This window comes from Vicugna pacos, chromosome 29 (genome assembly GCF_048564905.1).
Source record: "Vicugna pacos chromosome 29, VicPac4, whole genome shotgun sequence".
In the NCBI taxonomy this organism is placed as follows: Eukaryota; Metazoa; Chordata; class Mammalia; order Artiodactyla; family Camelidae; genus Vicugna; species Vicugna pacos.
This window is the reverse complement of record NC_133015.1, coordinates 11,551,269-11,579,248: the sequence shown is the minus strand read 5'-3', so window position 1 is coordinate 11,579,248 and position 27,980 is coordinate 11,551,269. Positions and strand designations below refer to the sequence as shown.

Below are 27,980 nucleotides of genomic sequence, written 5' to 3'. Positions count from 1 at the left end.
TAAAAGCTGTTAGCTGCTCCTGCAGCCAGCAGCACTCAAACCTTGCAGAGTTTTGCTCTCTGAGAGTTTGTAATAAGACACACTCCTCTTACAAGAGTTCATGCTACAACCTAGCAAAGAACTTTAAATTTTTGGAAGAATACTATATTCATTTTGGCATTGTGCAGAGGTAAGCCATTTAGCTCAACAAGTTTATTTTGCATGCATTGCTTTTAAAGTAGCTCACATTTTTATTTTTTATTTTTTTAGAAATGAGATTGGATGATTCTAACTTTTTTGTATGTACTCTATCACTTGGGGTCCATAGTATATCTGGGAGACATTATCAGTACATTCTCTATTATTACCTGTGATGCATTTTTCCTTTTCACTCTCAAGACGAATTTCACTTCCTCAGATTTCCCTCTGAAAATAAGTATGCAGTAATGCATTCTGTGGTTCAGGTATTTTGGGGTAAATGGCTCACATTCACTTCAGGGTCAGTGGTCATGCTGTTTATTTTTCTCTAGCTATAGGAAGTTTCTTTTAGGGACCTGCCTCATAACACCATGTAAAATGCATAGGGGACCACTCCAGGTTGTCTCCTAGGCTTGAGTTCATCATTTGCTTGGATTTTTTGAAGAAAATCAAATCAAGCAATGATTTTGTAATAACCTCTGCCTTTTTTTTTTCTTTTTCCTTTCATAGACCCTAACTCTATCTTTCTGCTTTAAGGCAAAGTAAACTCGGTGGCCTCTCCCTCTCCACCCCTCAAAATGATTGCAGTCTCTGCCGTCAGCAGTGCACTCCTGCTCTCCCTTCTCTGTGAAGCAAGCGCTGTCGTCTTACTCAATTCCACTGACTCATCCCCGCCAACCAATAATTTCACTGATATTGAAGCAGCTCTAAAAGCACAGCTAGATTCTGCGGATATCCCCAAAGCCAGGCGGAAGCGCTACATTTCGCAGAATGACATGATCGCCATTCTTGATTATCATAACCAAGTTCGGGGCAAGGTGTTCCCACCAGCAGCAAACATGGAATATATGGTAAGAGAAATTCTGTTTTCTTTGAGTTCTGGGTGAGGACACTTTATTTAAATTGTATGTTAGACGAATCTAAAGAGCGTTTATAATGTTAAGGGATATGGGGCTTTTTACACCTTTTTACTTAGGGAAGGTTCTTAAGTGCCTGGTAAACAAGGACTAGTCCACCACAGAATTAAAAGGGAGGGGAGAAATCTAATTTTTTTGTGTGAGTTCCATAACCATTGATGAATCAGATCTTATATAATAAGCAGATAAAGAGTGGGGTATGCTGGCTGATCACATTTAGAAGTTCTGCTTAAAAAAAACTCTCATGAAACTTTTCCTGTGCTTTGTTTATCTAATAGTCATAATTATCAGCTAAAGCATTTCTTGAAAATAATTTTTTTAAATTATAGGTTTTGCATGCCTGATTTATTCTCTGGGTAGGTGTCTCTTCCCTTTCTTGGACAGAGTTCTTCCTGACAGTAATCTATTTGTATTCTCAGAGAACATGCTGACTTTTTCCTCCTTATGATTTAATGCTTTGTCATTCAGATAACAGTGAAGCCAGCACACTTGTGCACTGTTCCAACTTGCCATGAACACATTCTTTGCTCTCTTTTAAAAATAAAAAATAGGCTCTCTGTGTTTGCTTAGAAAATTTTTCAAAAGTCAGTATTAAAAGGATAGACGTCTTTTTAAAGTTTATTTTTGGTTTTGAATTTATGTAAGGTTATGATCTAACTTCCAGCACCTTCCAAGAGCACAGCTTGGAGCCTGTTTAAGGCAATGAAGACCACTGATATGGTATTTCTAAGCTGGGGTGGGGGTGGTGGTACCACTAACAACTTTGTTTAAGTATAAGCACTTTGTATAAGTGCTAATATAAAATTCTGGGATTTCTACTAGATTCTAAATTCATCTATCTTATTTAAAAAAGCTTTTAAAGTTTGACTAATTGTAGATATCAGTGTCAAAAGAAAAAAATAAAGACTTGTCAAATGTAAGAGAATCATGGTTCATGGACTCTATGAAAGTGCATTTTTCTATGACTTTTTTAATCAAAGAGGAAAAGAAGATGTCATCAATCCTGGCATACCAGGGGCAGTATAGTCTCATGATTAAGGATATGGACTCTGAAATCTAAGTGCTTGGGTTCAAATCCCAGTCCTGGAATATAAGATGAGTGAATTCATTACCTAATTGTGTTTTATGTTCATCATCTCTAATATGAGGATAAAGGTGGTATCTGACACATAGAGTTGTTACAAGTTGAGGGGAAGGACAGTTAGACCAGAGCCTACAGCAAGATAATGTTCAGTAAACATTAGCTTTTATAAGTTTCTGTTAAATTATTGTGACAGGTACCCAATGAAAACCCAATCAAGATCTAAAAATACAAACAGTTACACTGAACAGGTGTTTCTAGAAGGTGATGTACGGATATAGAAAGGAGAGGAACAGACATGTTTTCAAATGTCATAAATTATGAGGGAAATATGCATAAAATGCTATGTGAGCTCAAGAGGGTATGCTATACAGACTGTGGCTTTAGGGAATACATCCTGGAGGCAATCACATCACTATTAGACTAAGGTGAGGATCAAGACACATTAACTTTGGAGAGGAGCTCATCTGGGTTGAAATCTGAACTCGGCGGCTTACTCTGTGGCCTTGTACAAGTTACCTAATGTGCATAAGACTCCATTTCCGTCTCTGTGAAATGGGAAGAGCAATTTATATAATAACCAATCAATATACGATGCAATTCACTATTTTAATAATATTGAGGGAAGAGGGGACCGTCAAGAGTAAGAGTGGGGGTCAACATAGTAGAAATAGATTTTAAAAAGCCATATTTTTCTAGTTATATTTTCCCCCACTGATCAAGAATTAATTCATTCCACATGCATTCATTTAATTGTTTCTGTGTGCCAAGGACTTGGCTAATTGTTTCCACAGATGATCTCATTTGATAGCTCACAGTTTCCCTATGAGGTTAGGGCTGTGATTTTCATTTTACAAATGAAATCCCTTAGTGAGTAGGCCAAGGTGGTCTTGATAATGAATGGTATCATTGGAAGCAGAATTTAGGTCTGTGTCATTTCAAAGCCCATGCTTGTTGAGGAGTATCTTTTCATCTCCTAGATTTAGCAAATGCTACATTGGGGGAAACTGCTAGAAATGTCAGGCTATCTCTCTTTCCTCCTTTACAATGGCAGCTGAAATCATATAGTATTCATATTCTATTTGTAATTCCTCTCTTATTATTCACTTTTCAAATATGGGAGCTACTACATATGATTTATTTTGTAAGAATAAGATACAGTGCTGGTTACAAATGCTTTATAAAGCCTCCTTCACTTAGTAAAGTTAAAGAGAATAGTAGTCAGAATAGTAAGCTCTATAAAGTAAAATAAAACTGTCTCAAATTATCATATAAATACTGCATATAGTTCATTCCCACATGTATTTATTCACTTAATATCTATTCAGCATTTTCTGTATGTTAAGCACTCTTCTAAGCACCAAGGATAAATTCGTGAAACAATAGACAACCTGTGGCCCCCTGGGTGGGGAATCAGACAATAAATAAATTAATACATAGTATGTTAGACAGTGATAAGATAAATAAATAAATTACATAGTATGTTAGAAAGTGATAAGATTATGAAGGAAACTAAAGCAAGCTGAGGTTGGGACATTTGATAGTGTGGTCAGGGACAGGTTCACGGAGCTGTCCTGGAGGGAAGTGGGGGAGTGAGCCACATTCACAGTTGACAGAAAACCATTCCAGATGGAGGGAAGAGCACAGGCAAAGTCCCCGGGTGGGTGAAAACTGACGAGTGCTGTGAGAACAACGCGCTCCATCTAGCCAACTCCTACGGCTCTCTGAGTAAACTGACCGACTGAAATCATTCACTGGATCCCTGATGCAGACTCAGAGAAACTTTGAAGAAAGTACAATATAAGAGGTCAGAGCAGGAATGTAAGTGACTTTAACCTTCAGGCCAAGTGAAAAATACAGCTCTCAGTTGGACACTGTTAACCTTATTTTAATTTGTTCAACATTGCTTTAGATTGTGAGCAGTTTGAAAGTGAGTTCAGTTCCTAATCTCTACTATGGACCTTGAAAACCTAGGACACTTATCTCACTGTGGCTACCAGCCCTGTGTTCGAACTGTCTGCATCAGCAGGTGACATCACCATAGGAGTCTCACAGAAGATGCTCTTCAGCTCAGGTTCTTCCTAGTTGCACCAGCCTGACTTGCAATCCCCTTCATCCACAACTTTTCTCTCTGAGCCTTTTCCTGTGCCATTTCCTCACCTTCTAATGTCTCATCCTTAACTTATTCCAGCATTATAATCCTACCCTTCAAGTTTTATATCAGAATGTTGTGTCCTTTACTAGTATCTTCTGCACTACAACCTTTTTTGATCTCTCCTTCTTTAGAACAGCTGCATCCCATATGTCTCTCATACTGCTCTCATCAAAATCAGGCATGATACCGTTTTTTGTGTATTTCTTGCAAAGCTCCTAATTTTAAGCTTTCAGGGTGCTAAGTCTATGTTTATTCGTCTGTGTATCTCTATTTTCTTGGGAAATTTCTTGTGTATAGAAAATAGTCAACCATCATTTGATTAATTTAGTTGAAATCTCTATGAATTGTACATTTATAAGTTGAATCAATTTTGATATTATTATTTATATTTAAGTTTTTCATCATTTATAATAATATTTTATCTTGTGCACCTAAAATACAAAATAAGGTTTTCAAAATTCTAAAAAAAGCCCCTTAAATTTAAGTGATGTTATCTTCTTTAAGGACTTGGTCATATCATCATGTGCTTGATTAAATTAACTGGGCATAACTGAACACCAGGGTGTTGACATTCATATTATAGTTGTATAATATTTTCCTCGGATATATTGTCTGTGATTTTAGTAAAAAAATGAACTTTGAAATATTTAATTTTCCAAACATTGTATCCTTTCAAAAAATAATAGTATAGATAGAACTTAAGATATTCAAGTCAAACTTCTTTACTCTTGGCTTCTGTTCTACAATTAGTTTATTGACAGATTTCCAGAGCTCCTTGGACACCAGCTGCTTTTCATTCTTCCTAAAGGCAACTTAAACCATGACTCTAGACCACAAACCACACTAGTTTCTTAGAATAAATATCATCCCTAAAAGAATGAAATAGCAAGACTCACGCATGGAATAAAACTTGTAGGCTATTCCCTGAATTCAAGTCAATTGAATAAATAAATTTAGAAAAAGATGGAAGTCCTTCTGTGAGAGGATGAGATCCAAACATAACAGCAATCTTCGTATTTAAAGTGTAAACAAACAAGAAAAGACAAGCAAGGGGGAACAAAAAAACTAAGCACATAATTTAGTGTAATACACTGCTGCGTAAGACTGATGTAAGAAAAGAGTACAGAGAAATACCGTGGAGAAGTCAAAGAAGGAAATGATAATCTCTAGTTGGCAAAATCATGAAAGGCTCTCTGGAGGAGGGATATTTGAGACAGACGCTCAGGAAGGGGTAGGATTGGCTGTTATAGTAGCTAAAGCAATGCATGAACAAAATCACCAGGAGAGAAAAAGCGTAACACATCAGCCATATTTTTGAGGATTCTGAGAAAAGATTGAGGATTGCTTAATACAAAAGCAATCAGGGAGGCCGAGGAGGTTTTAGAGCGAGGATTGCTTAATACAAAAGCAATTAGGGAGGCCGAGGAAGTTTTAGAGCATGATCACAGGTACATTTTAGAAAGATGGTGCTGGCAATTGATGGAGTTTAGACTGACAGTGAAGGTGACCTCAGAGGTTGGCAACCACTGAATCAGCAGTGTCATTCCTTCAGGCAAAGGTAAGGAGCCAGATAACAATACCTACACACAGGGTCAGGTATGAATAGCTAATGGAAGTTGTTCGTGAGACGTGATAGCAGCCTTCATAGGTGGTTTAGAATGGTGGAGAGGCGGGTGGGAGACAGCGTGAAGACAATGATGGATATGAACTGAACAGCTTAAAACTGACAAAAAAAAAATAAAAGTGTAATGTAATTTCAAGAAGCCAAAATAACTGTATTGATAATATGGCCTATTTTCATTTGTTTGGTGCCTGTAATGATTATTTGCAGAGCTAAGGGAGTAAGGCTTCCTATACTTTCCTGGAATAGGGAAAAACACTAGTTACCAAGGCACACAAGGCAGTAAAATTACAGAAAGCATGACTCAGATGAATGGATGGAGAATAGATTAATCCGTTCTTGGAAACAGCCAATAAACTACTTGCCTATAATCATTTATGACTTAAGAGTAATGAAAAACTCAGATTTTGTTTATTTGAGCTTCACATGGAAGAGAAGGTAGATAATGCGAACTGCTTTTTCTCTTTACTCAGGAGCTGCCTAAACACTTGCAATGTCTATCCTTACCATTTTTTAAAAAAATAAAACCATGGACTGTCCCAGATGGCACATTTCCTCTCATTTGGGAAGGATAACTCAATTTTCTTGTTATAAACATGAGAAATTTGATGTGTCTAACCTAAATTTTTTCAATGAGTGCTTTTCTGACCACTCGAAAGCCTCCTGAGAACCGCTGCCAGCCGGCAGGCAGTGAGAAAGACTGCTGACAGGACGGCATTTCTCCAGCATATTTGGAACTCCACATTCTTGTTCTCCTACATGTAGAACCTTTTAAGTGTTTTGGCTTCAAATGGAGACTGGGCACATTCTGCAGGAATTTTCTCCCAAGGTGCACGTTGCATAGTATTAGTTACTTAGAGCTGCTTACATACGAGGGTTCAGCTCTCCGCTCGCTTGTGGAGCCAGCTGAAGGTAAGGACATTTTGCCTGTGGTCGTCTTGGATCCAGGCTCTAAGAAGTGCCAGTGTAAAAGCTTTTAACACGGCGTGATTCAGAACATCACCATGAGCTGGTAGCGGGAAGAGCTGTGAATCACACACAGGCTACCTACAAGGTGACCGTATTCCTTAGTATCCAACACTGATTTTTTTTTTGGTGGCAAATGATATTGGACCACATACAACAGTATAGAAAATAATTGTATTATAATCCTGCCCACAGTTTGTGGAGCCTAGTATGATATCTGTCCCACAGAGGACACTCAGTAAAAACCTGCGGAACAACTGAATGAAGTCTTTCAACTTTAGCCAGGCATTCCCTGTGAAGAGCGCTTGGCTGTGGCACTCTGGTGGGCAAGTCATTCAGTGTCCAACCACTCATTCCACAGTACTTATTCACATACCTGGCACCGTGCTGAGGGACTCAGTGAGGAGCAAAAAGACATTTTTTGAGGAATTACTGTGAAGTGGGCAAAGCAGGGAGCTGAATGCGGAAGGGTACTTTGGGATCACAGGGGGCACACCTAGCCCAGACTTGGACTGGTGGCAGAGAGGCAGGGAAGGCTTCCAGAAGGGAATGATTTCAAGTATTAAATACGAAAAATAAATACAAAGTTATGCAGGCAGGAGTTCGAAGGAGGGAACGTGTCATATAGGTGTGGAAGGGTGTTCTAAGGAGGTGCATAGTACATTGAAGGCATGGGTAAAATTCACTGTGGCTTGGCTCTAGTGTGTAAAAGGAAGAGTGACATTAATGCAGCTGGGAAGTCAAGCAGACACTTGTTTGAGTTTTATTCTAAGATCAAGGGAAGTGGTTGAAGATTTTAAACAGGGAAGTTATGTCATTAATTTGCATTTCAGACAGGTCATTATGGCTACAGATTGAGAAAGAGATTGGAGAGAGGCAGAAGTAAAGGAACAGTCAAGAGACCATCATAATGGTCTGGGTGTGAGATAACTGAAGCCTCAGTAAAATTTAAGGCCGTAGAGATGTGACAAAATGAATTTGGGGATCAACTCAGTAGGAGTGAGAGATTTACATGAGGAAGTAGAGTGAGGATTTATAAGAGGGAGCAGCCAAGGATGATGCCTCCAGTTTTGACCAGAGTGATTGGGTTTCTCCAAGTTGGAGAACACAAAACACAGTGCAGGTTTCTAGTGGTCAGTAAGTAGCTAAAGGCTTCTCATCCAGGGTACACACCTACAGAGGCTGAAAAATGTAGCTAGTGTGTGGGAGGGAACATTCTTCTAACACAAAGAATTTTGGATGGGAATATGCTTCAGCAATCAGAACGGACCACTTTTCATAATAGGGGAAGGGTAGTGTCATGGAGACAGCATGGATGGATGATTTTATGTCTGGGAATCTACTCAAGAATTTTTGCAAGAAAGTTTCATGTATCTTTTTTTTTTAGAGTAAGTGCTGAGACTCAAATCAACATGAATCCACATCTGTTTCAGGGGTCTAGGTAATCCCTTTGGACCCATCTAGTCTTTGGACACACTCAGGATAAGATTTTCTTAGAAGCTAATCAAAGGACTTCAGAAAAATAGAAGCTGAATAGTCTGGCTGGTCTGGTGTCCTGAACAGAGTGTATCTGAAAACCATTTAATAGTCAGTCAATGGCCATTAAATAGTTATGAACTTGAGATGTTTAATTGTCTATGAGAATTTCCGAAGAATAGTGTGGGAGGAAGGCAGGGACGATAAAGGCTAATAGCGTAAAGTGGTCAAGAGAAATGTTTGGCATAAAATACATCATGGACTGAGGTTTGGAGGGATGGGATTTCAATGTTTCCAGTCTACATTACCTATAGCATCTAAAGTCAGGTACCAAGCATTTTTTTTGACACAAATATGGAAGAATGCCCCCAAAGGTTGTGTTTAGATTCAACTTTTCATGACTCTTAAAATTTCACATCACATACTCCGAACTGAAACAGTCCAGCAATGTTGTTTAAGGACACAATATTTTTTTTTCCTGCGAAGTGCATCGAATTCACATTTTGTAATTTCATTAAATATGAACATTCTACCAAATCTGTCTCTGCATTCCAGCGAGATCATGTTTTCAGCAAGCAGTAGGTAGGCGGAAAGGCATTTGAATTCTTCTGACTAAGTGGGCAATGGTAAGATTTGGGGTTTGCATGTGTATCACAGGACAGTTTAACAATTAAGAAATCAGTTTTTAGGTTATTATACCAGTGAGTTGGTGAAAAAAAAAATTAACCATACACGAACATGTCTTCCTGGCTTATAATTACAGTATTAAATGATAGCTGGTGGGTATTAATTTCCCCAGGAAGGACTATTGCTATAATCTATCAACAAATGGTCTTAACATTAAAAGATAAAATGTTAGAGAGGATTTAGGGAGGGGAATTAGTAAGTTTTAAAACTTCTGAAGTGCTCTCTAATTTTTATCTTCCGCTGTCTGATGTTATTTTTCCTGGAAGCAAGGTCTTCATTATCTATACACAACTCTGTTCCTGATTAGTTAGTTGCTTTGGGGTTTATCTGTTTTCACTTTATCTGATTGCCTGCTAAGTTGAGATTAAAGCTTGAGGGCTCTTAAACTTCAGGCTGCCAGAGAAGCTGATCAAAAGTGCACCTCACATTGCTTTCCACTTTAGGCAGCTTTCTAGTTCATGGACCACCACCCTTCCAGTGCCTGATCCTTCAACAACGGTAACATCTACCACGTGCCCTCGAGTGTATACCCTGCCCTAGAGCTGCATCAGATTCTCTTCAATCACTAGCTTGCCTAGCCGTCAGCACAGTCTTGTGAGATGGGGACGATTTTCCTCATTTAGAGACAGGAAATTTAAAGTTTGGAGAGCATAAGTAGCTTCACCAAGCTCACAGCCCAATTAAGTCAAAAGGATGAGAACACAGTTCTATCTGTGCCTTGAAAAATCGTACGATACACATTCTCCTTCAATGTGTGTATCTCCTGCTCTTGAGCTCACTGGCAAGGGAATTTCTCCATATGCATTTTATCTGAGGACATCATTGAATATTAGATAGGATTTCTCCATTTGGAATCAAATCTTGCTTCCTGCACTCTTTCTAACCTTGGCAACCACAAAGGAAAACTGTGTTATGATAGTGTTTCAAGTCTTTGAAGTCTGTGAGCATCCTTAGACCCTTATCCCCCAGTCACCCAGCTCTTCCTTAGCCTACAGCCCTTTTGTGTCACATATGTCTACACACCATCTCTCCCAGACTGTGGCCAACTTAGCCTATCAGGGAAGGTGGCACAATGATATTTGCTTTCTGAAAACTCTGGAAAAGGTAAGAAGTTGTGCCATGAAGGAAATGGAAAATCAAGTTACACCCCTTGAGTACACCCACCCCTTATGTTAGACGTGCACACAGGAATGGTGCCAGTAAGATCATCTTGGGATTTGCAAGCAGTGTGGCTCTGAGCAAGGAACGCCTTTCACCAGGCTTTGCCCTTGGCTGGGTTCCAACATTTGTGTGCTTTTCTGACAGTGTGGTGCCTGGAATTGATGTGACCCAGCCAGTGCAGAGTAGCAACGAGAAATTATTCCCTGTTTGTTCTGCTTCTGTGGATGTATCCTTACGTTAAGTTGGCAGATTACGCAGCATATGCTCCTGTTGAGTCATATTACATTCTCATGAAGTAAGTTACTTGTAGATCAAGTGTCTATCTGAAATACAGGTTCAGTACTAATACAATGGAAAGGGATTGCCTTAGTTTAAAAATTGTTTACGCTCCCCCCACCTCAAGATTTTGGATTCTCAGAAAACTATGTACATGTTACTTCTGATAGCTCAGTTAATAAAGCCATTTAGAGTTCCCTTGATTTATACATAAGCACCATGAACCTGATCTGTTCTCTCTGTGTTCATATCCATATAGCCACAGACTACAGGTTCCCTCACCCTGGAACTGTCACTCTCAGGATGAATGATGTTGTCTTATTTGCACAGCAACATACAAGATGGTTTCTTCACCTCTCTCACCCATATTCTGTCTTCCACGAACACACAGAACAAATATCCTCACAGAGCTTAGCAGCCAGTGTCTGTGACAGCAAGACAGTGTCCTGATGAAATGCTAGGTTTAATTTTATCAAACCTTGGATCAGTATACCAGAGCTGAGAAGAAAGATTCTGATGTAAGTGCTTGTAAGTGAAAAGTAACTTCCAGAAATGCTCCCTTTTTCCCCCAAGCCTCTCATGTAGTGTGAGTCTTTGGGGGAGAAGGAGTGAATAGGAGTAGGAGAGGAGAGGGGAGGCCCCAAATGCTCTGCACTCAGAATGACACTCCACCAGATAAGCTTCAGACGATTATTTCTAACCAGAAGGGCACAGAGCCACGCTGTAAGCATGCATTCAAGGTCTCCAACTCTGAAATTTTGATTTGATAGTCCCAGGATTGGGCTGGGCACCTGCCTTCACAAAAAGTTCCTCTGGAGATCCAGGAGTGATCTCCCAGGTGAGAACTCCCAAATGTGCTTTAAGGATATCTTAGATCATGGTTCAGGACACAAAACTGAGCTGAGGAAAATATTCTGTGGCTCAAGTAATTCATTTACTTACCAAGAGCTTCTATCTGGAAAGAATTAATATGTTAAACCAAAAGAAGAATTATTCCTGTGATAATGTCCATATCATCACAAAATTTCACTTGAATATTCATTCAGCACTTGTTTTCAGAAAGCATCCTGTGGTCACTGTGGGTGGGCTACCCATGTCTGCAACAAGGATCTTACTTGGGAATATATTTGACTAACGACACTTCTTTTAAGTAGTATAGGATTTTTTTGAGCATCTTTATGTAATTGTTTTACATATATTATGCATGCATAATGTATTACATAGTAATGAATTTATATAATACATTATAATTTACAAGTAATTACTTATTTGCTTACTAGTGTTTTTATTGCCTGTCTCATCCCTAAACTTTAAGGCAGAGTCTGTGTCAGTCTTGCTGACTGTTGAATTCATGGTACCCAGGACGTCCCAATAAATAGTCAATTACTGTCTAGACTAACGAAGTACCTAGGATCCTACTGGTTGATCTGGAAATTTACATTTCTTGCAATTTCCATTGTTGAAGACAAAGTCCCAGTCCCCATCTGGTAAGTTTGTTGAAAAGAAGTTTAGGACCACGGTAGTTCCAGGGTCACCCTTTCTTGCCACCAGCCGTGGATATTAAGAGGGAAGACCGCACATCTACATAAGTGTAATTGTGACAATGACACCTCACGTCAGAGTTCATGAACTGTATGTGCATCAACCATTTCAATTAGTAGTAGTCATGTTTAATTTGCTCTGCAAGTACTGAACCGTAGAGTATTTTACATTTAAAAAAAAGCTATTTGGCAACGTGTAAAAGTGGATACATTTCACACATATATCAGCATTTCCAGATTATCCTGAGAAGTGGTCAGGTTTATAGATGCTGTGCCAACTTCCATCACTCATGTCTCTTTCTCTCCATATAATTGTCCAGATTTCAAGCAATAGCTGCACTTTGTCATCTTACGCCCAATACTGTTTTACTCATTTTCATTACTAGACTATCCCCCAACCCAATCATTTGAGTTTGGTTATATTTACATGGCACTTCGGCATTTTTCAAAGCACTTGACTGAAGCTCAGGTTGAGCCAGGCATAGATTAAAGCACTGGAAAATTCTCTCCTTTATTTCCTAGTCACCAATCCTGTTTACATACTCTTCCCTCAAGTTCTGAATATTTTTCTTCTATCCATGCCTTATTTTATGTATTAAGGCTTTATATATATGAAACACTCCCTCAGCCAGGCATCTCTTTCAATAATCCAGATAACATGATGGTGGCCTCGATCAAGGTGGTGTCAATAATGGTGATGAACCGTGGTTATATCCTGGATAGACAGGATTTTGATGGTAGGATCAACAAGATTTGCTGATAGAGCATGTAAAGACTACCAAGCAAAGAAAGAATGAAAATGACTACTAGATTTTTGGCCTAAATGGCTACAACAGCCATTGGTAAACTTTTTCTGTAAAGGACCAGGTAGTAAATATGTTCAGCTGTGCAGGCCTTCTGATCCATGCTGCTACTATAATGCAGGAACAGCCATAGATAACACATGAGCAGGCAATGGGACAGATCTGGTGACCCTTGAACTGAAAGAAAAAGGACAGTGCCGTTGCTGACGGGAAGATCGCAGGAGCAGCTGGTTGGCGGTGGGGCGGGGCAGAGTAGGGGTAGAGTTGTGAATACTGGACCTCAATTTTGGACGTGTTAAGCAGAGGCTTGCAGTGGGTAGGTGGATAAAGTAGTCTGGAATTGAGTGGAGGGGTCTAAAGATAAAATTCAGTGTAATACTTCCAGCTTATAAATGGTATTTCAACCCATGAGACCAGGTGTGATTACCTAGGCAGTGAATATCTATGAAACAGAGGAGAGAAAGAGAGAGAGAAAGAGAGAGAGAGGGCCTGAATCCTGGGAACCTTCCAGCATGTAAAGGTGTGGGAGATGAGGTAGAATTAGCAAACATATTGAGGGGCAGCAGCCAGAGATAAATAAGGCAACTGTGAGGTCATGAAACCAAGGGATGGAAGTAGGGTCCAGGAGGAGCACGTGGTCAGGCATTATAAAAGCTGCTGATAGACCAAGTAAGACAGTGGCCAGGAAATGACCACTGATGACACTGACGAAGGCCCTCTGGGTAGAGTCGAGGTAAAGGGGGGGAGATCTGCCTGGGGTGAGCTCAAGAGAGAGTAGGAGAAGGAAAATGGAAAATTCTCCATTAAGACAGCACTGAGGAAATTTCATTGTGAAAGAAAGGAGAGGAACGGTGCATTGGAATATGAAGATGAAACGGGTCAAGAGAGGGCCCTTTTTGTGAATTTTTAAGAAATGTATGCTGCTGGCAATGATCCAGTTCAGAATTCCTCTAAAAATGTGTACTTTACATCATCTCTTTATAAACATTTATCTCTCCCACCCACATGAGGCAGTACTCATCTTACCTGAGGGAAGTCTTCATTATCTTCATTTAAGAAATGCTTACTACCCCACTTTAATATTTAGTGATATAATATGGTCCCATGTTTTGCAGTTATTTTTGAGGTTTGAGGGAATTTTTTAAAAATAAAGTGCCTTTAACTACTTTTCTTATAAAGCAGAATGTGTTTAATATCATTTAATTAATCTAATCAATGCCAAAAATTTCCCATGTGAAAGCCCTTTGTCTTCCTCGGTCCCACCCCCACCCTTACCCTCACCCTCACCGCCTCTAGCCCCTGCTTTCCTTTCTGGTTTAACACTGGGTCTTATATATTCAGCTCTCAGTATCCTTTATTGGCCATTTCACAAGCAGTTCCACCTAATGGGAATAAATCTATGAATTTCAAAACAGAACCGCAATCATGCCTGGGAAGTATTTTTTAAAAGCTTTTGGCTGCCCTCAGGGGAAATAGTTTTGTCATCACTTAATATCTTTTTAATGGTTCTTTCTCACTTCTGTAAGTCAGCAGTCCTTTCCAATCTAACCCAGAAAAAGAACAAATAGCCCTAGCTGCATTATTGTTAAAAACCAAGAACTTCTAGACTGTCCTTACTTTTTATCTAGATACATGAGAAATGACCACATAAAAGTCCAAGAAGATAAATGTGCATAGGACATGCTGTACTTTTTCCACAGCATCCATGGCAATACTTTAGAAGTGTGTCTTCAAAACTCAAAGTGTGTGTGACATTTTTATTTTTTGTATTTTGTGTCTTTGAAGATGGTTTCTATGTGCAGAATAGATTTTTTGAGGTCATTTTCATTTTCAAAATAAGTATTTCTGATTCTCCTCTAATTTAGCTTCAATTTAGAACATATTTTTGTTCTATTCATAAATCTACCAAGTTTTGACAATAACATTTGTTTAATGTTTGTTACTACTTACAGATTTAATTCATTTAAATTTTAAGCTTCATTTATAGATTTAATATATTTGATTTTTTTAGTATTTTAATTGGTTTATTGAAAATAATTTCCATATATTTAAATGTCTTAAAAGTCCAAGAAATACAGTGACTCTTAAGTTCTAAATTTTGCAATACTGTTTAAAAATTATATCAAGATTTTCTTATATATTTTAACTGAAAATTATAAATATAAATAATTACTCATTGATACATTTTTTTTGTTGAAATTACAAGGCTAAACTGTTGCTTTAATAACCTGCTACTACATTCTTATAACCACTATAAATATTAATGATATCAAATATGCACAGGTTCCTTATCCAGCAATATTTATCCTTTTTAACACCTTAAATTTGATTTTTTCAAACACTTCTACATTTTATTCTTATGTTTGAAATTAAAAGATGTTACCTACTTAAAAAAAAAAACTATTCCATGTCAAACAATGTTGGGGATATAATCTCAAGCAATTTTCAGGGTTGCTTTTCAGTTTGAACACATTTCTTATTGTCAAGAGATTATGACTGGGGTTTAAGTTGGGAGCTTTAGATGTCAGTGTGCCTCATGATCCTGGCGGCCACCATGTTGTGGACAGCAAAATTTAAGGAAATGGCTGATAAAACAACCTCATCTTTGGTCTGGATTATATCATTCTCTGATTCTTCTGTTGACTACAGATGTCAGCGACCTTCTCCCACGCTGAGACATTCTTTGACGCAATGTTGTATTTCTTTGGGCCAAGCTCTAAAGACCTCTGAACTTGTTAAAGATCTACATTCTTTTCATATCCCTCCTATCTCTTGGGGCCACACTCTTCTAGCTAGTTAAGTGATATCAGTTTGAGTTCTGGATATCTCTCGTGGCTTAATCTGACTATGTGGTTTCACAGACAAAGTGCTAACTGTATTTATAAGCAGAGTAACTCATGGCAAACATTTTAGTCCAATGCTAAATCAATCAGTTGATGAGCTGACCAACTAAAGGGCTCATAAAAACTAAGCATGGAAGAAAACCATGTGGGGCAATAGGGTACACCTCCAACCTCTGACACTGTTTTAAGCCATCTTTGTTTTGTGAATTATCTAATTTAACCATAATACCTAACTTCTACTGGCTTCTGTAAATGTTTTGTGTAGCCATGCATCATTTGCAACTTCATTCCTTAAACTGTATAAGTTGTTAGAATTCTTTCACATGGTTAAACTGGCAACATTCATTGCAATTTATGAATAGGAAAGAAGCAATCATTGCTTGCTATTTTCAAACCTCAAAGACCTCTCATTTGTACTGATGAATTTAAATATCACTCACCCATATTCTCCTGGCAGTTGTAACCGATGGAGAAAGACAAAGACAGCAAATGAAGAGCTCAGCTTTACCAGGAGATATGTAATTCTTAAATTTCAGAGCTGGAGCTTCTCTTCTCTGCTGAATGGGTATGAGTCCTGCCTGGGAACAAACAGGCAAGAAAGAGAACAGGACTGTCTGACTTCCTGTGCAGTAGGCATCAGAGACAGTGGAAGTCTCCCACCGGAAAGCAAAATGGTCCCTCCAGCACCTTCCTTTAGGGGCAGACAGAAATCCTTCCCATCAGTTCCCTAAAGTAAACATGGAGAGATAAAAAAAAAAAAAAGAGTGGTTATCCCTTATCTCTCACAACTATCATCTCCAAAATTTTAATGATGATATCAGTACATAGAGACATCTAAAAACGTTAGGTTTCAGTAATGCTAAATACATGGTCTTCCTATCAAAACCCTTCATAATAATTAAAAAAATCACACTCACATAAGCTGTTTTTAAGGCATGAAATCTTTGGTTTATCTCTTTGACATACACAGTACTTATTAACTATATGAGTGAGCATAAAGATAGACTTACATATGCTAAATTACTTTTTAAATTGTTAACAGCCTAAAATGTTTTAAATTATTTTGAAAAGAATCTAGGGTTATCTTCTCTGTGGTATGGAAAAGGCTATATATAACTGAGTAAGTCATAGGCCAATACAACATAGATCTTGCTGGCGCTGATGCTCGGGCTGCTCTGGTATACTAAATCATGGGACACTGAAGAGGAAAGGGGCCCTAGAGATGACTTCATCCAATCTCCTTTTTTTACAGATGAGTTAACTAGGAGACAGAATAACTGACATGTCCTCAGTCACAGATGATCTTAGCAGTAGACGTAGGGTTAGAAGACAAGATTTTTCATTTCCTTTTTCATTATTATTTGTGCCATCTGTGGTGATATTTTAGAACAAGACTATCAGACTGTCTTTAGAAAGACTGTAAAAACACAGAAAAACTGGTTTTTAGTGGTTATTGATCTGAGGGCACACTGTACTTCAAGATGTAAATAAAACTTAGCTATTTTTTACCCAAGCTACCACAGTTAGTTCAGGGGACATAATTTGTTCATGCTATTCTAGCTGAAATGCATTTATAAGTTAATCTGTGCTATTTTGCACTTTGGTGAATTATAATCCAGATTTTATAAATCCATATTTTATTTAAAAATACCAGAAGAATAAATACTAGATGAATCCATTATCAGCCAAACAAAGTGTTTGGTAAGATGTCATCTTTTGTAAGATGATTGTTTTTTTAATTTAAAATGATTTCTGGGTAACTAACCAATCTCTTTTGAAGGTAGGTGCATGGCCTCCTGGGTGAAACTGTCTCTTGAAGGGTTCATCAATTATTTTGTTTTCTTCCTATTTTATTTCAGAGCCACTAAATTAATTTCCTTTTCTAAATAAAAGTATCCCAACATCTTTGGGAAAAACTGTCTTTTCTGTGTTATGGTCAAGCTTCATCTCATGCTTTCTTTGAAAACTTTTAACTCATAGTGAACTCGTGGTTATTAACCCCAACGTAGGTGAGTCTTGTTTAAATCTACACAGCCTGGTGGAGGAGAAAGTCACCAAAAGAAGAATAAAATGAGAGAGACTGTGAAACTTAGGCAAACTCAGATCAGTAGAAGGACATCTATATGCCTTCTCATACGGAGCTCCATGTGAATCTGAGTAATTATAAAACTGCCACTTCTTCATATAAGGTCTCACTTTCTAAAGCATACTACTAACCACTGTCTAGTCACAATTTGAAAAATTTTATTCAGACAGAATAATAGATAAATATAAATAATTTAGGGAATAATGTCATGACATTGAACTATAAAACAAAATCATTTTTTCAACAGATAAGTACATAACTAAATTATTGTCTCACTAGGGAGACATGTTGAAAGGCATTTTTCTATATCTGTATGCAAGAACTATAAATATTCTCTCTTTTGTGGTTTTGTACCTTATAACTTGCTAGAAAAGAGATGATCACTACAGAGTTGATTTATTATTGGCCGTTTGACTTCCCTATGCAGCTTTGGAGATGATAATGCAAATCCATATGATAACTAATACAAATGTATATTAAATCTGAGGCTCATTTAAATTTTATTCGATAATTGTTTCAATTAAGTGAATTATTATTTATCAATAACATCCTTACCAACTTAAAAAACTTTTTCAAGAATAGTCATTTTTCTTAATTTATTTGACCCATAATGTACTATATTTTTATAGCATAGTCAACTGATTTTTGTGTTGGTTTGTTTTCAGTTTATAAAAATTAAAATGCAATTTCTCATATTATTATTACTATCAAATATGTGAATAATATAAAATATGAAAGCTTCATGGGATTTATTATACTTTAACATAGTTTAATTTAGACGTTGGAGTAAATGCAAATCAAAACCACAATGGGACATCACCTCACACCTGCTAGACTGGCTACTGTCAAAAAAATGAGAACTAGCAAGTGCTGGGGAGGGTTTAGAGAAAGGGAATCCTTGTGCACTGTTGATGGGAATGTAAATTGGTGTGGCCACTATAGAAAACAGTATGAGGTTCTTCAAAAGATTAATATTAGAGGTACCGTATGGTCCAGTCATTCCACTCCTGAATATTAATCTGAAGGAAACAAAAACACTTAGTAAAAAAGATGTCTGCACCCCCATGTTCACTGCAGCATTATTTATAATAGCCAAGACATAAAAGCAACCTAAATGTCCATCAACAGATGAATGGATAAAGAAGGTGTGGCATAAATACACACAATAGACTATTACTCAGCCATAAAAAATGAAATGTTGCCATTTGTAACAACATGGATGAAACTTAAGTGCATTCTGCTAAGTGATACAAGTCAGAAAAAAAACAAATACTGTGTGATCTCATGTATATGTGGAATCTAAAAACAACAACGAAGACAATACTGAGCTCATAGAGAGCAGACTGGTGGTTGCCAGAGGTGGGGGTGGGTGAAATATGTGAAGGTGGTCAAAAGGAACAAACTTTCAGTTATAAAGTAAATCCTGGGAATATAATATATAGCATGGTGACTATAATTAATAATACTGTATGTGTATATTTGAATGTTGCTAGGAGAATAAATCTTAAAAGTCCTCTTCACAAGAAAAAAGTTTGGAACTGAATGTGGTGATGGATGTTAACTAGACTTGTGATCATTTCACAATACATACATATATCAAATCATTAAGTTGTACACCTGAAACTAATATAATATTCTATTCCAATTATATCTCAATTAAAAAGTTAGACTATAATCTTAGACATTGTTAATTTTGGTGCATTGATCTGAATAACTTTGATCATGTTAATTTTTAAGATATAGTAATAGCATGGCTCCTTGTTGCTCTAAATAAACTCCAGGGAATTCAGTTGACTTTAGTGGATTCAAACTTCAATGGTCAGTATGAAGTGTCTCCAAGTTATACCTAGATACTGTATTTTTGTTAACCTATCCTTTACTAAAACTGATATTGGACTTTGGATCTAAATGGCACTGTAAAAACAATAAAGATTTTTGAGGATTAAACGTACTGCATTGTAGAACTTTGAATAACAACGGCCTAAATGCTTTCTTTTGGTCAGGAACCAGAATTGGAAGTACTTTAGGAAATGGTACCATTTCTTCCTTCTTGCTTTTCATTTGTTAGCAGCAAACCCAGTAAAGCTGAAGGTTTTTTTTTCCCCCTTTCCACAGGTTTGGGATGAAAATCTTGCAAAATCTGCAGAGGCTTGGGCAGCTACGTGCATTTGGGACCATGGACCTTCTTACTTACTGAGATTTTTGGGCCAGAATCTATCTGTACGAACTGGAAGGTAGGCAGCAGTTTCACCAGTACTGTTCATTCATACGATTTTATTGCTTATGAACTCCCAGGGTGAGTGACACCAATTTCAAATAATCCCTGCAAGTATTTATTGAGGCCTCACTATGTGCCAGGAACGGATGCTTGGTCTATGACTGTTTTAGATCTCTTCAAAGATTAATTAATTTGTTAAAAGGGCCTAAAAAGCCCAGCTTTCCTTTTCCCCCTTGGAATACCCTCCCTGAGCCTGTCTTCAGCACTTGTCTCACAGAATCTTTGAAAGGATCGGGCTACATCCTGTATCCTGTCTCTTCTGCCTCAGAAAAATCCCTTGATGGTGGCAGAAGTCAGTATTGTGTGTCTGCAGCTTTCCCATGTTTGCACATACCTGTCTGTGTGTGTGTGTGTGTGTGTGTGCGCGCGTGCTGTACAAATTGTATATATTTACATATATGTGTATCTACACATACACACGTATGTATATGCAACTACAGAAAAAGTTGTTCCCAGTGATAGGATAATTTTTCTACCACTGTGAATGCCATCATCCAACATTCCAAAGGCCTGTTCTCTTCCACATAGCGGAGGAAAGTCACGTGTGCTATTATTAAAATTAAAATGATTCAAGTTTAAGGAAGAAAAAACTACCCTGGGTCTAGTAGTATTGCTTCTTTTATGTATCTAATTCTTAATTGTGTATAAGACTTTGATGGAAGAAATTCTTGATGTTGGTAAAACAAGATAAAGATGCTAATTCCTGAAAGATTTGTATTTCTCTTTTTGAAACAACCAGACACATACTTAGACAAATACAGGATCACTTGCTCCAGTCCCGGGCATTTTTACGCTTAGAGGAATAGAGGATTCTAGTAGGTGGTGATGGTAATTGTAGGGCATGGGTATGCTCTTGTTTTACCATGAATAATCTGCAAAAAGAATAATTAACTTGCAGTTTAACCTGAGTCTACTACATACTGCCACCGCCGTATTCTAAGTTCTCATCATTTCTCTTGACCTCTAGATATCGCTCTATTCTCCAGCTGGTCAAGCCATGGTATGATGAAGTGAAGGATTATGCTTTTCCGTATCCCCAGGATTGCAACCCCAGATGTCCCATGAGATGTTTTGGCCCCATGTGCACACATTATACACAGGTTATTTTAGTTGTTCATTTTTGATTCATACTTTTAAAAAATGCTCTTAGTATTTTGGTGAACATGCAATCTTTTTTTAGCTCTGACTTCAGTAACGTTGCATCGGTTTACTTTCACAGATGGTTTGGGCCACCTCCAATCGAATAGGATGTGCAATTCATACTTGTCAAAACATGAATGTTTGGGGAGCTGTATGGCGACGTGCAGTTTATTTGGTGTGCAACTATGCCCCTAAGTGAGTATCAGCTGGGATTCTACAGCTGGAATCTTTGATGATGTTAAATATCTTTAATCTGATAGATATTTTTAACAGGTAAGTAATAGAATTAAGACTTAACTAATGACCGCTAATCCTCAAATCTTCCATCATTCTCATGTGCCTGAAAAATTATGAGCTGAAAGGTTTCTTTTCACAAGGATCTAAAAATTAAAATTGCAGGCAAACCAACATGAGATTTGGATGTTCACTAAATTCTCCTCACCATCTTTCTTTAGACTTGGTAATTGTAAAATAAACAGTGCACTCTCAGACTTTTGATAGCTGTATAAAAGGCATCAGGAAAGGATCTTCTAGGGAATTTATCAACACAATATTCTCATTAATCAGTGCTAGAATACTGGCTTAACTTTTTCACTAGGAAAGCAAAACAAGTTCTTCTTTCTTCTTTAAGGGTAAAATGAAAAATCATAGTTTACTTTTTCTATAGATGGCCAAAGAGGCATTCAAAATCCGGAGGGAAATTTTAAATGCTATGACTTCTTTTTGATGAAAATTTTGCCATGACTTAAACTTCAGTATAAAAAATATTCAGTAATTTCATCCTATGGCATACATAAAAAAGGTAGTGTGAAAATTGATCAAAGATGATAAAATATGGTTATATGTATGAACATTCTTTAAAAGATATGGGTAAATAAGCACTTGTTAACATTTGATAAAATGCCTTTTTGATAACAATAACTCTTCAGATAAAATGTTCCAGTATTTATACATGAGTCGGTTCCCATTTGGAGTAAATACCACCATGTGCAAAGGATTTATGACACTCTTGGTGTCTTCCAAAGTAAGTCCCAAACAAAGATTTTCTCCAGCTTTGCCAGTATAGGGAGGGAATGAGAAAATGTTTCACAAATAACTACATTACTCATTTATATGGTAGTATGCCAGTGGCAGTGTTTTTGCAAAGTTAGAAAAATAGTGATTTTCCCGATGGTCCTCTCTTCACAGTTATTAGAATAGTAAGATTTGGAAAGTAGATTGTGGCTGCATTAGGAAATGCATTAAAACTGCACTTGTTCAATATTTTCAGTTTTATACCTAATATTTTCCTATTAAACCTTTCCCCTTCTTTCTGACATAAATAGGCCAAGTGATACCCAAATGGTGAAAGGTTTTTACTACATTCATTTAACTATTCTGGTTTTGGGCAATGGTTAGAATTTTCTAGTATTATTTATGAGATGCTTGATTGTTTTATAAGTCTACGAGATGAAGATATACTGTGTTAGTATGCTGTATCAGCTGGAATAAAGAACCATTCTTTTGAAACCTAGGCAATGAAGCAAATTTTAAAATCCTGACCGATAGTTGAATGCATTTCTTCCTATCCCAGAATGAAGTTATCTTAAGCCTGTTTTTCAGGGGAAAAAGCAGAGAAAGAGAGAGAGAGAACGAGAATGAATTGAATTAGATGAAATAGGATAAAAATTAAAAGGGTAAATATGTTCATCAATTGACTGGTTTACTATTGAATATAATTATCCTCCATTCATGTAAAAGTTTATAATATAACATAGAGTAATTTTTGCATATAGTAGCATTGTATTTCTAAGTTAATACTACCAAAAATATGTGCTGTGTGTAATTTCCAAAAGTTCTGTAGAATAAATTGAAACATGTGAATTTAAAACAGCACAGGCTGTTTTCATATACTTTTACAGCTTTGGGTAAAGATATAGAGGGAAGTAAGATTATAGAATGAGAGAGATTAGGATGGGGAGAGAGCTGTACCCTTGGAGAATGGGCCCCCTTGAATGTTTATAAGCAAACATGACATTATCAAAATGATGCTTGAGGCAGCTTCTCTGGAAGGCAGAGTGTAGAATAAACTATATAGAAGTGGACAGTCTTGGACTCTCATCTGATTTTATAATATGAATAATTAGCATGCTTTTCATTTTATAGATAAATTCTCCTTTATAGGTTATTATAGATAAAACTGTGAATTTTCAACTGACTGAATAAGAGGATATTTTCATTAGATACATTTTATGAGTCACCTGCTTGGCCTTATTTAGGTCTTAAAGAAGACAAGACCCACCTGTTTCATATTTTAGCCTTCACCTACCATTATCTTATCTCCAACCCTGACTTTTTACTACTGACAGCCAAGTTTTCTTCTCACCACTCAATTTCCTTCACATTGCCGGCTATATTGCTATTTCTTGGAGCTGTAGTTACCAATCACCAATGCTATTGAAAATACATTACCTCCCCCTTCATAGTTATAAGAGCTTAATAACTGTAAGGCATTATGGCTGTTTTTGAGGCTCCTAAGTGGTGCCTTATAATCATAGCCATCATTACAGATGAAGAAAAACACTGACAACACAAAATAATTCAGTTAAATGGGTTCAGTGTTATAAAAAAAAACTAATAGCATTACTAAAAAGAAAACTATGATTTACATATGGGACGATGTTTTGGAATCACCTTTAATTGCTGCTTCTTTGAGCCCTTATTCTCTTACTGGATTTTCCATATCTCATTTTATAAAGATGGAGAGTCTAAAATATTTTTCAACGTTAGAGATATTCTGAACACTTAAAACCTATTTTCTGTGCTTACATATTTTGAACATTTAAAAATCTATTTTTGGGGGGCTTAGGACAACTTCTTGCTCCATTAGAAATCCATTTTTAAGCCTCCTAGAATTTTATATATACATGTAATATGTATATTATATATGTATATATTTATATAGACAGATATATATCTATATCTATTTTACTGTCTTTATAACATCACCATGAGTTAAGGAAAGGTGAGGTGAAGTGCACATGGCCCACGTGCTCTAGGAGGCTGCTGTAGGAAAGAGGCAGCTATGGTAAGTGGATGGAGTGTCAAATCCGGTGTCAGATGACTCATTAATGTCACCATGCATTGTGGTGCCTCACTTCTTATCTGTAAGTTAACATAACATTAACTTACTCAGAAGACTAGGAATAGACTTAACCATATGACCCAGTAATCCCACTCCTGGGTATATATCCAGAAGGAACCCTACTTCAAAAAGACACCTGCACCCCAGTGTTCACAGCAGCACTATTTACAATAGCCAAGATATGGAAACAGCCTAAATGTCCATTGATAGATGACTGGATAAAGAAGATGTGGTATATTTATACAATGGAATACTATTCAGGCATAAGAAATGACAACATAACAGCATTTGCAGCAACATGGATGTCTCTGGAGAATGTCATTCTAAGTGAAGTAAGCCAGAAAGAGAAAGAAAAATACCATATGAGATTGTTCATATGTGGAATCTAAAAAAAAAAGAACATAAATACAAAACAGAAACAGACTCAGACACAGAATACAAACTTGTGGTTGTCGGGGGAGGGGGATGGGAAGGAACAGGTTGAGAGTTCGAAATTTGTAGATACTGACAGGCAGATGTAGAACAGATAAGTAAGATTATACTATATAGCACAGGAAAATATATACAAGATCTGGTGGCAGCTCACAGCGAATGTGACAATGAATATATGTACGTTCATGTGTAACTGAAAAATTGTGCTCTACATTGGAAATTGACACAACACTGTAAACTGACTATAACTCAATAAAAATAAAATAAAATAAGAAAGGCAATATTTTAAAAGTAAGACACATAGAGTAAGTTACTGTAGAAATAAGAAATTATTTCTTATTTATATTTAAGAATTAATTATATAACTTTCAGTGCTTGTCTAAAATGACAAACTTCTCAAAAATATCACATGTCAACACGTGGTCATGTGCTAAAGGGCAACCAGATTTTTTTCATGGGCCATTAGCACTAATGCTGTCTTCTTCTTTTTTTTACCAGGGGCAACTGGATTGGAGAAGCACCATATAAAGTAGGGGTACCATGTTCTGCCTGCCCTCCAAGTTATGGGGGCTCTTGTACTGACAATCTTTGTTTTCCAGGAGTCACGTCAAACTACCTATACTGGTTTAAATAAGCTTATCTTTTCCTCCAGGAAATATAATGGTTTCTGGAAATCATAGGCATATATATATATTGAGTTTTGCACATATTATACATATTTTACGATAATCTTGTTTTCCTTTTATTATTCATTGTATAAATAAGTGTTTGTCTAGTGTGTTTACTCCTTTGTGGTAATCAAAACACCCATTTCTATTTTCTGACTTTTAAACCTAAATTAAAATATTGTGTATGTATTATTGACATAGTTGATGCATCCAATTCCAAAACTCGTTTTCCAAAGAAATTATGTTCGTAAGGAAGAGAATATATATTTGGCCTGTAACGCACATGTGTGTGTATATACACACACATAGATGACATAATACATAGATAATACGATTCTGTAGCAAACTCAAGGGTAATTTTTTTAAAAATCCTATTCTAAAATATATGTGAGGTGGTGGAACATCTTCAGCACCCATTTCTATAATAATCAAAAAGTGATCATTTGCAAAATAACAGTGATAACTGGGTATGATAATTTAAGCAAATGCAGATCTCATTCTTGGGATATTTTATCTTATTTAGGTTCACCAAAGGATATGCTTGACTTACGTAAGGCTCAAATCATGCCTTTTGCTTAATCTCTTTTACTGAGTCAGTAATCATGGGCAAGGCACTCTGCTAGTTATGTGCTGATAATGCGAAGGTAAGAAGATAGGATTCCTGCCTTCAAGAAGCTCGTGAAAATATTCAGGAAATAATAACAGCCTAATTATTTTGCTGTAAAATTATTATTTTTTAACAAAGTTATTTTTCATGCAGCTTGGAGGAAGTGAGTGCAACAGTGTTCACGTTAGGTGGTGTAGGTGATAAGCCACACTGTGTACGTGAGGCTTCTGATTAGCATGAATGTGTAGCGACAGTGCTTGGAATTAGAAGAGGCAGGGAAGGATTCATCACTGCCCATGGATTATTGGGTAAGAGTAAATAGTTACGATTTTGGAAGGCAGAGAGCAAGACCTAAAACTGATGAGGCCCAAGAAAAGTGAGATTTAAGAGACAAGTATGAAAAGGCACAGAAATAGGGTTAATGCGCGCGCGCACACACACACACACACACACACACACACACACACACAAATGGAGTGCTTCAGAAGGGCATATCCTGAAGGTCTAATACACCTTTAGGCCAGTTAGCAGGAGGTGAGGGATGCTGGAAAGAAACCTTGGAGGTGCCAAGGACACCTCCAGCTGTCCATTGTTTCCCTGTACTTTATTGGTGAGAATCAATGTAATCATCCTGGCCTTGAACATCACGTTAAAGATCTCATGTGCACACCACAGACAGTTAAGGTTTTGTTAAAGGGGTCCTCCTCAGATGATTTTCTAAGGACTAATTGTCAAACTTTATTCCCCTGTGTAAGCAGAAGAATAATTTTCAGTTCTCCATTAAGTTTGGTGGAAATCAAATCAAAATCACTATGAAAATTTCTCTCATGCGATTTTGGAAAAGCTTATTTCCAAATCAGGGAATCACTTTCCAGAGAGGAGAACTCAACATCTGGGTCAAGACACTTAACACATTACATTTCGCGCTTGTGTGTGTGTGTGTGTGTGTGTGTGTGTGTGTGTGTGAGATGCAGGTTATGTAATGCTTCAGTAGAATTATAGAAATAAGTAAACATGGTTAGTTCCAGAGTACAAATAGCAGAAGGAAGCTACTTGTTTAAAATTCTCTACACATTTGCGATTTCTTGGGGTAGCTGCATTGAAAGATGACAGTTAATCGAATCCAGCGGGGAAGACATGTACCATCTAGAGTTTAGGTTTACATGATGACAAACAATTGGCCTGATTCCTTTCACAAACTGAATCTGACCAAATGTTTTCAAATCATACTGCTTTGCTTTTGTGGGAACTTACATGGGCTTTATTAAAAATAAATATTTCTGGGGACTAAAATGGAGAACAGAAATGATTCTCAGAGTCAGGACCCAATCCAATCGTTAGCTAACATGTATCGGCAACTGGAGAGAAAACTCATCAGCGAGATAATTCATTTGATTTTTCTAGAAAGTGTTTCCATCCTTGATTTTGCTAAACCAGTTCTAGAGAAGTAGAAAAAGCACTTTTAAACCAAAACAGGCTACGATCAGTTCCAGTTCTGTTGCTGGTTTACTTGTGTGGCTTGGTTTCTTAGTTCTCAAAAAGAATAATGCTATTTGCCCCATGTTTCACAGAGGTTCATGTGAACTTAAAATTACCAGATTAACAGAAATTTATGAATATTAAAATTATCACTAATGTTGTGAAACTTTTATTTGAGATAAAATTAAGTCTTTCATGAGCTCCTCTTTGGCAGAAATTCTGTCTTATCTTTGTATTTATCCCAGCTTCTAATATAGTGGTGGTAATGTAATAAATGTTCATCTGTATGGATTTTTAGAATTAACTAAAAAGTCTAGAATTGCAAGAATTTAGAAGAATCCCACCTTTCCATGTTTTTTAAGACAAACATGTCTTAAATACAAAGCTTTGAATGCATCAACGATTAAGATAAATCATCAAACATATCATGTTAAGACTAGGGTCTACACACTCATAACTTGC

The 27,980-nt window shown here is 37.0% G+C and overlaps 1 protein-coding gene across 2 annotated transcripts; it reads left to right on the top strand.

Moving 5' to 3' along the window:
• Positions 1 to 27,853, top strand: PI15 (peptidase inhibitor 15). 2 transcript variants are annotated; one of them, XM_006202400.4, is made up of 6 exons: positions 1 to 169; positions 715 to 1,028; positions 19,906 to 20,024; positions 21,036 to 21,168; positions 21,288 to 21,403; positions 25,263 to 27,853. In XM_006202400.4, the coding sequence occupies exons 2-6, from the start codon at positions 756 to 758 to the stop codon at positions 25,396 to 25,398; spliced, it is 777 nt and encodes a 258-aa protein (XP_006202462.1). In that variant the 5' UTR covers positions 1 to 169; positions 715 to 755; the 3' UTR covers positions 25,399 to 27,853. The 2 variants fall into 2 exon arrangements, with proteins under 2 accessions (XP_006202462.1, XP_072807886.1); XM_072951785.1 differs by having other exon boundaries at positions 688 to 1,028; positions 25,263 to 25,843.
• Positions 27,854 to 27,980: the final 127 nt, after the last annotated feature.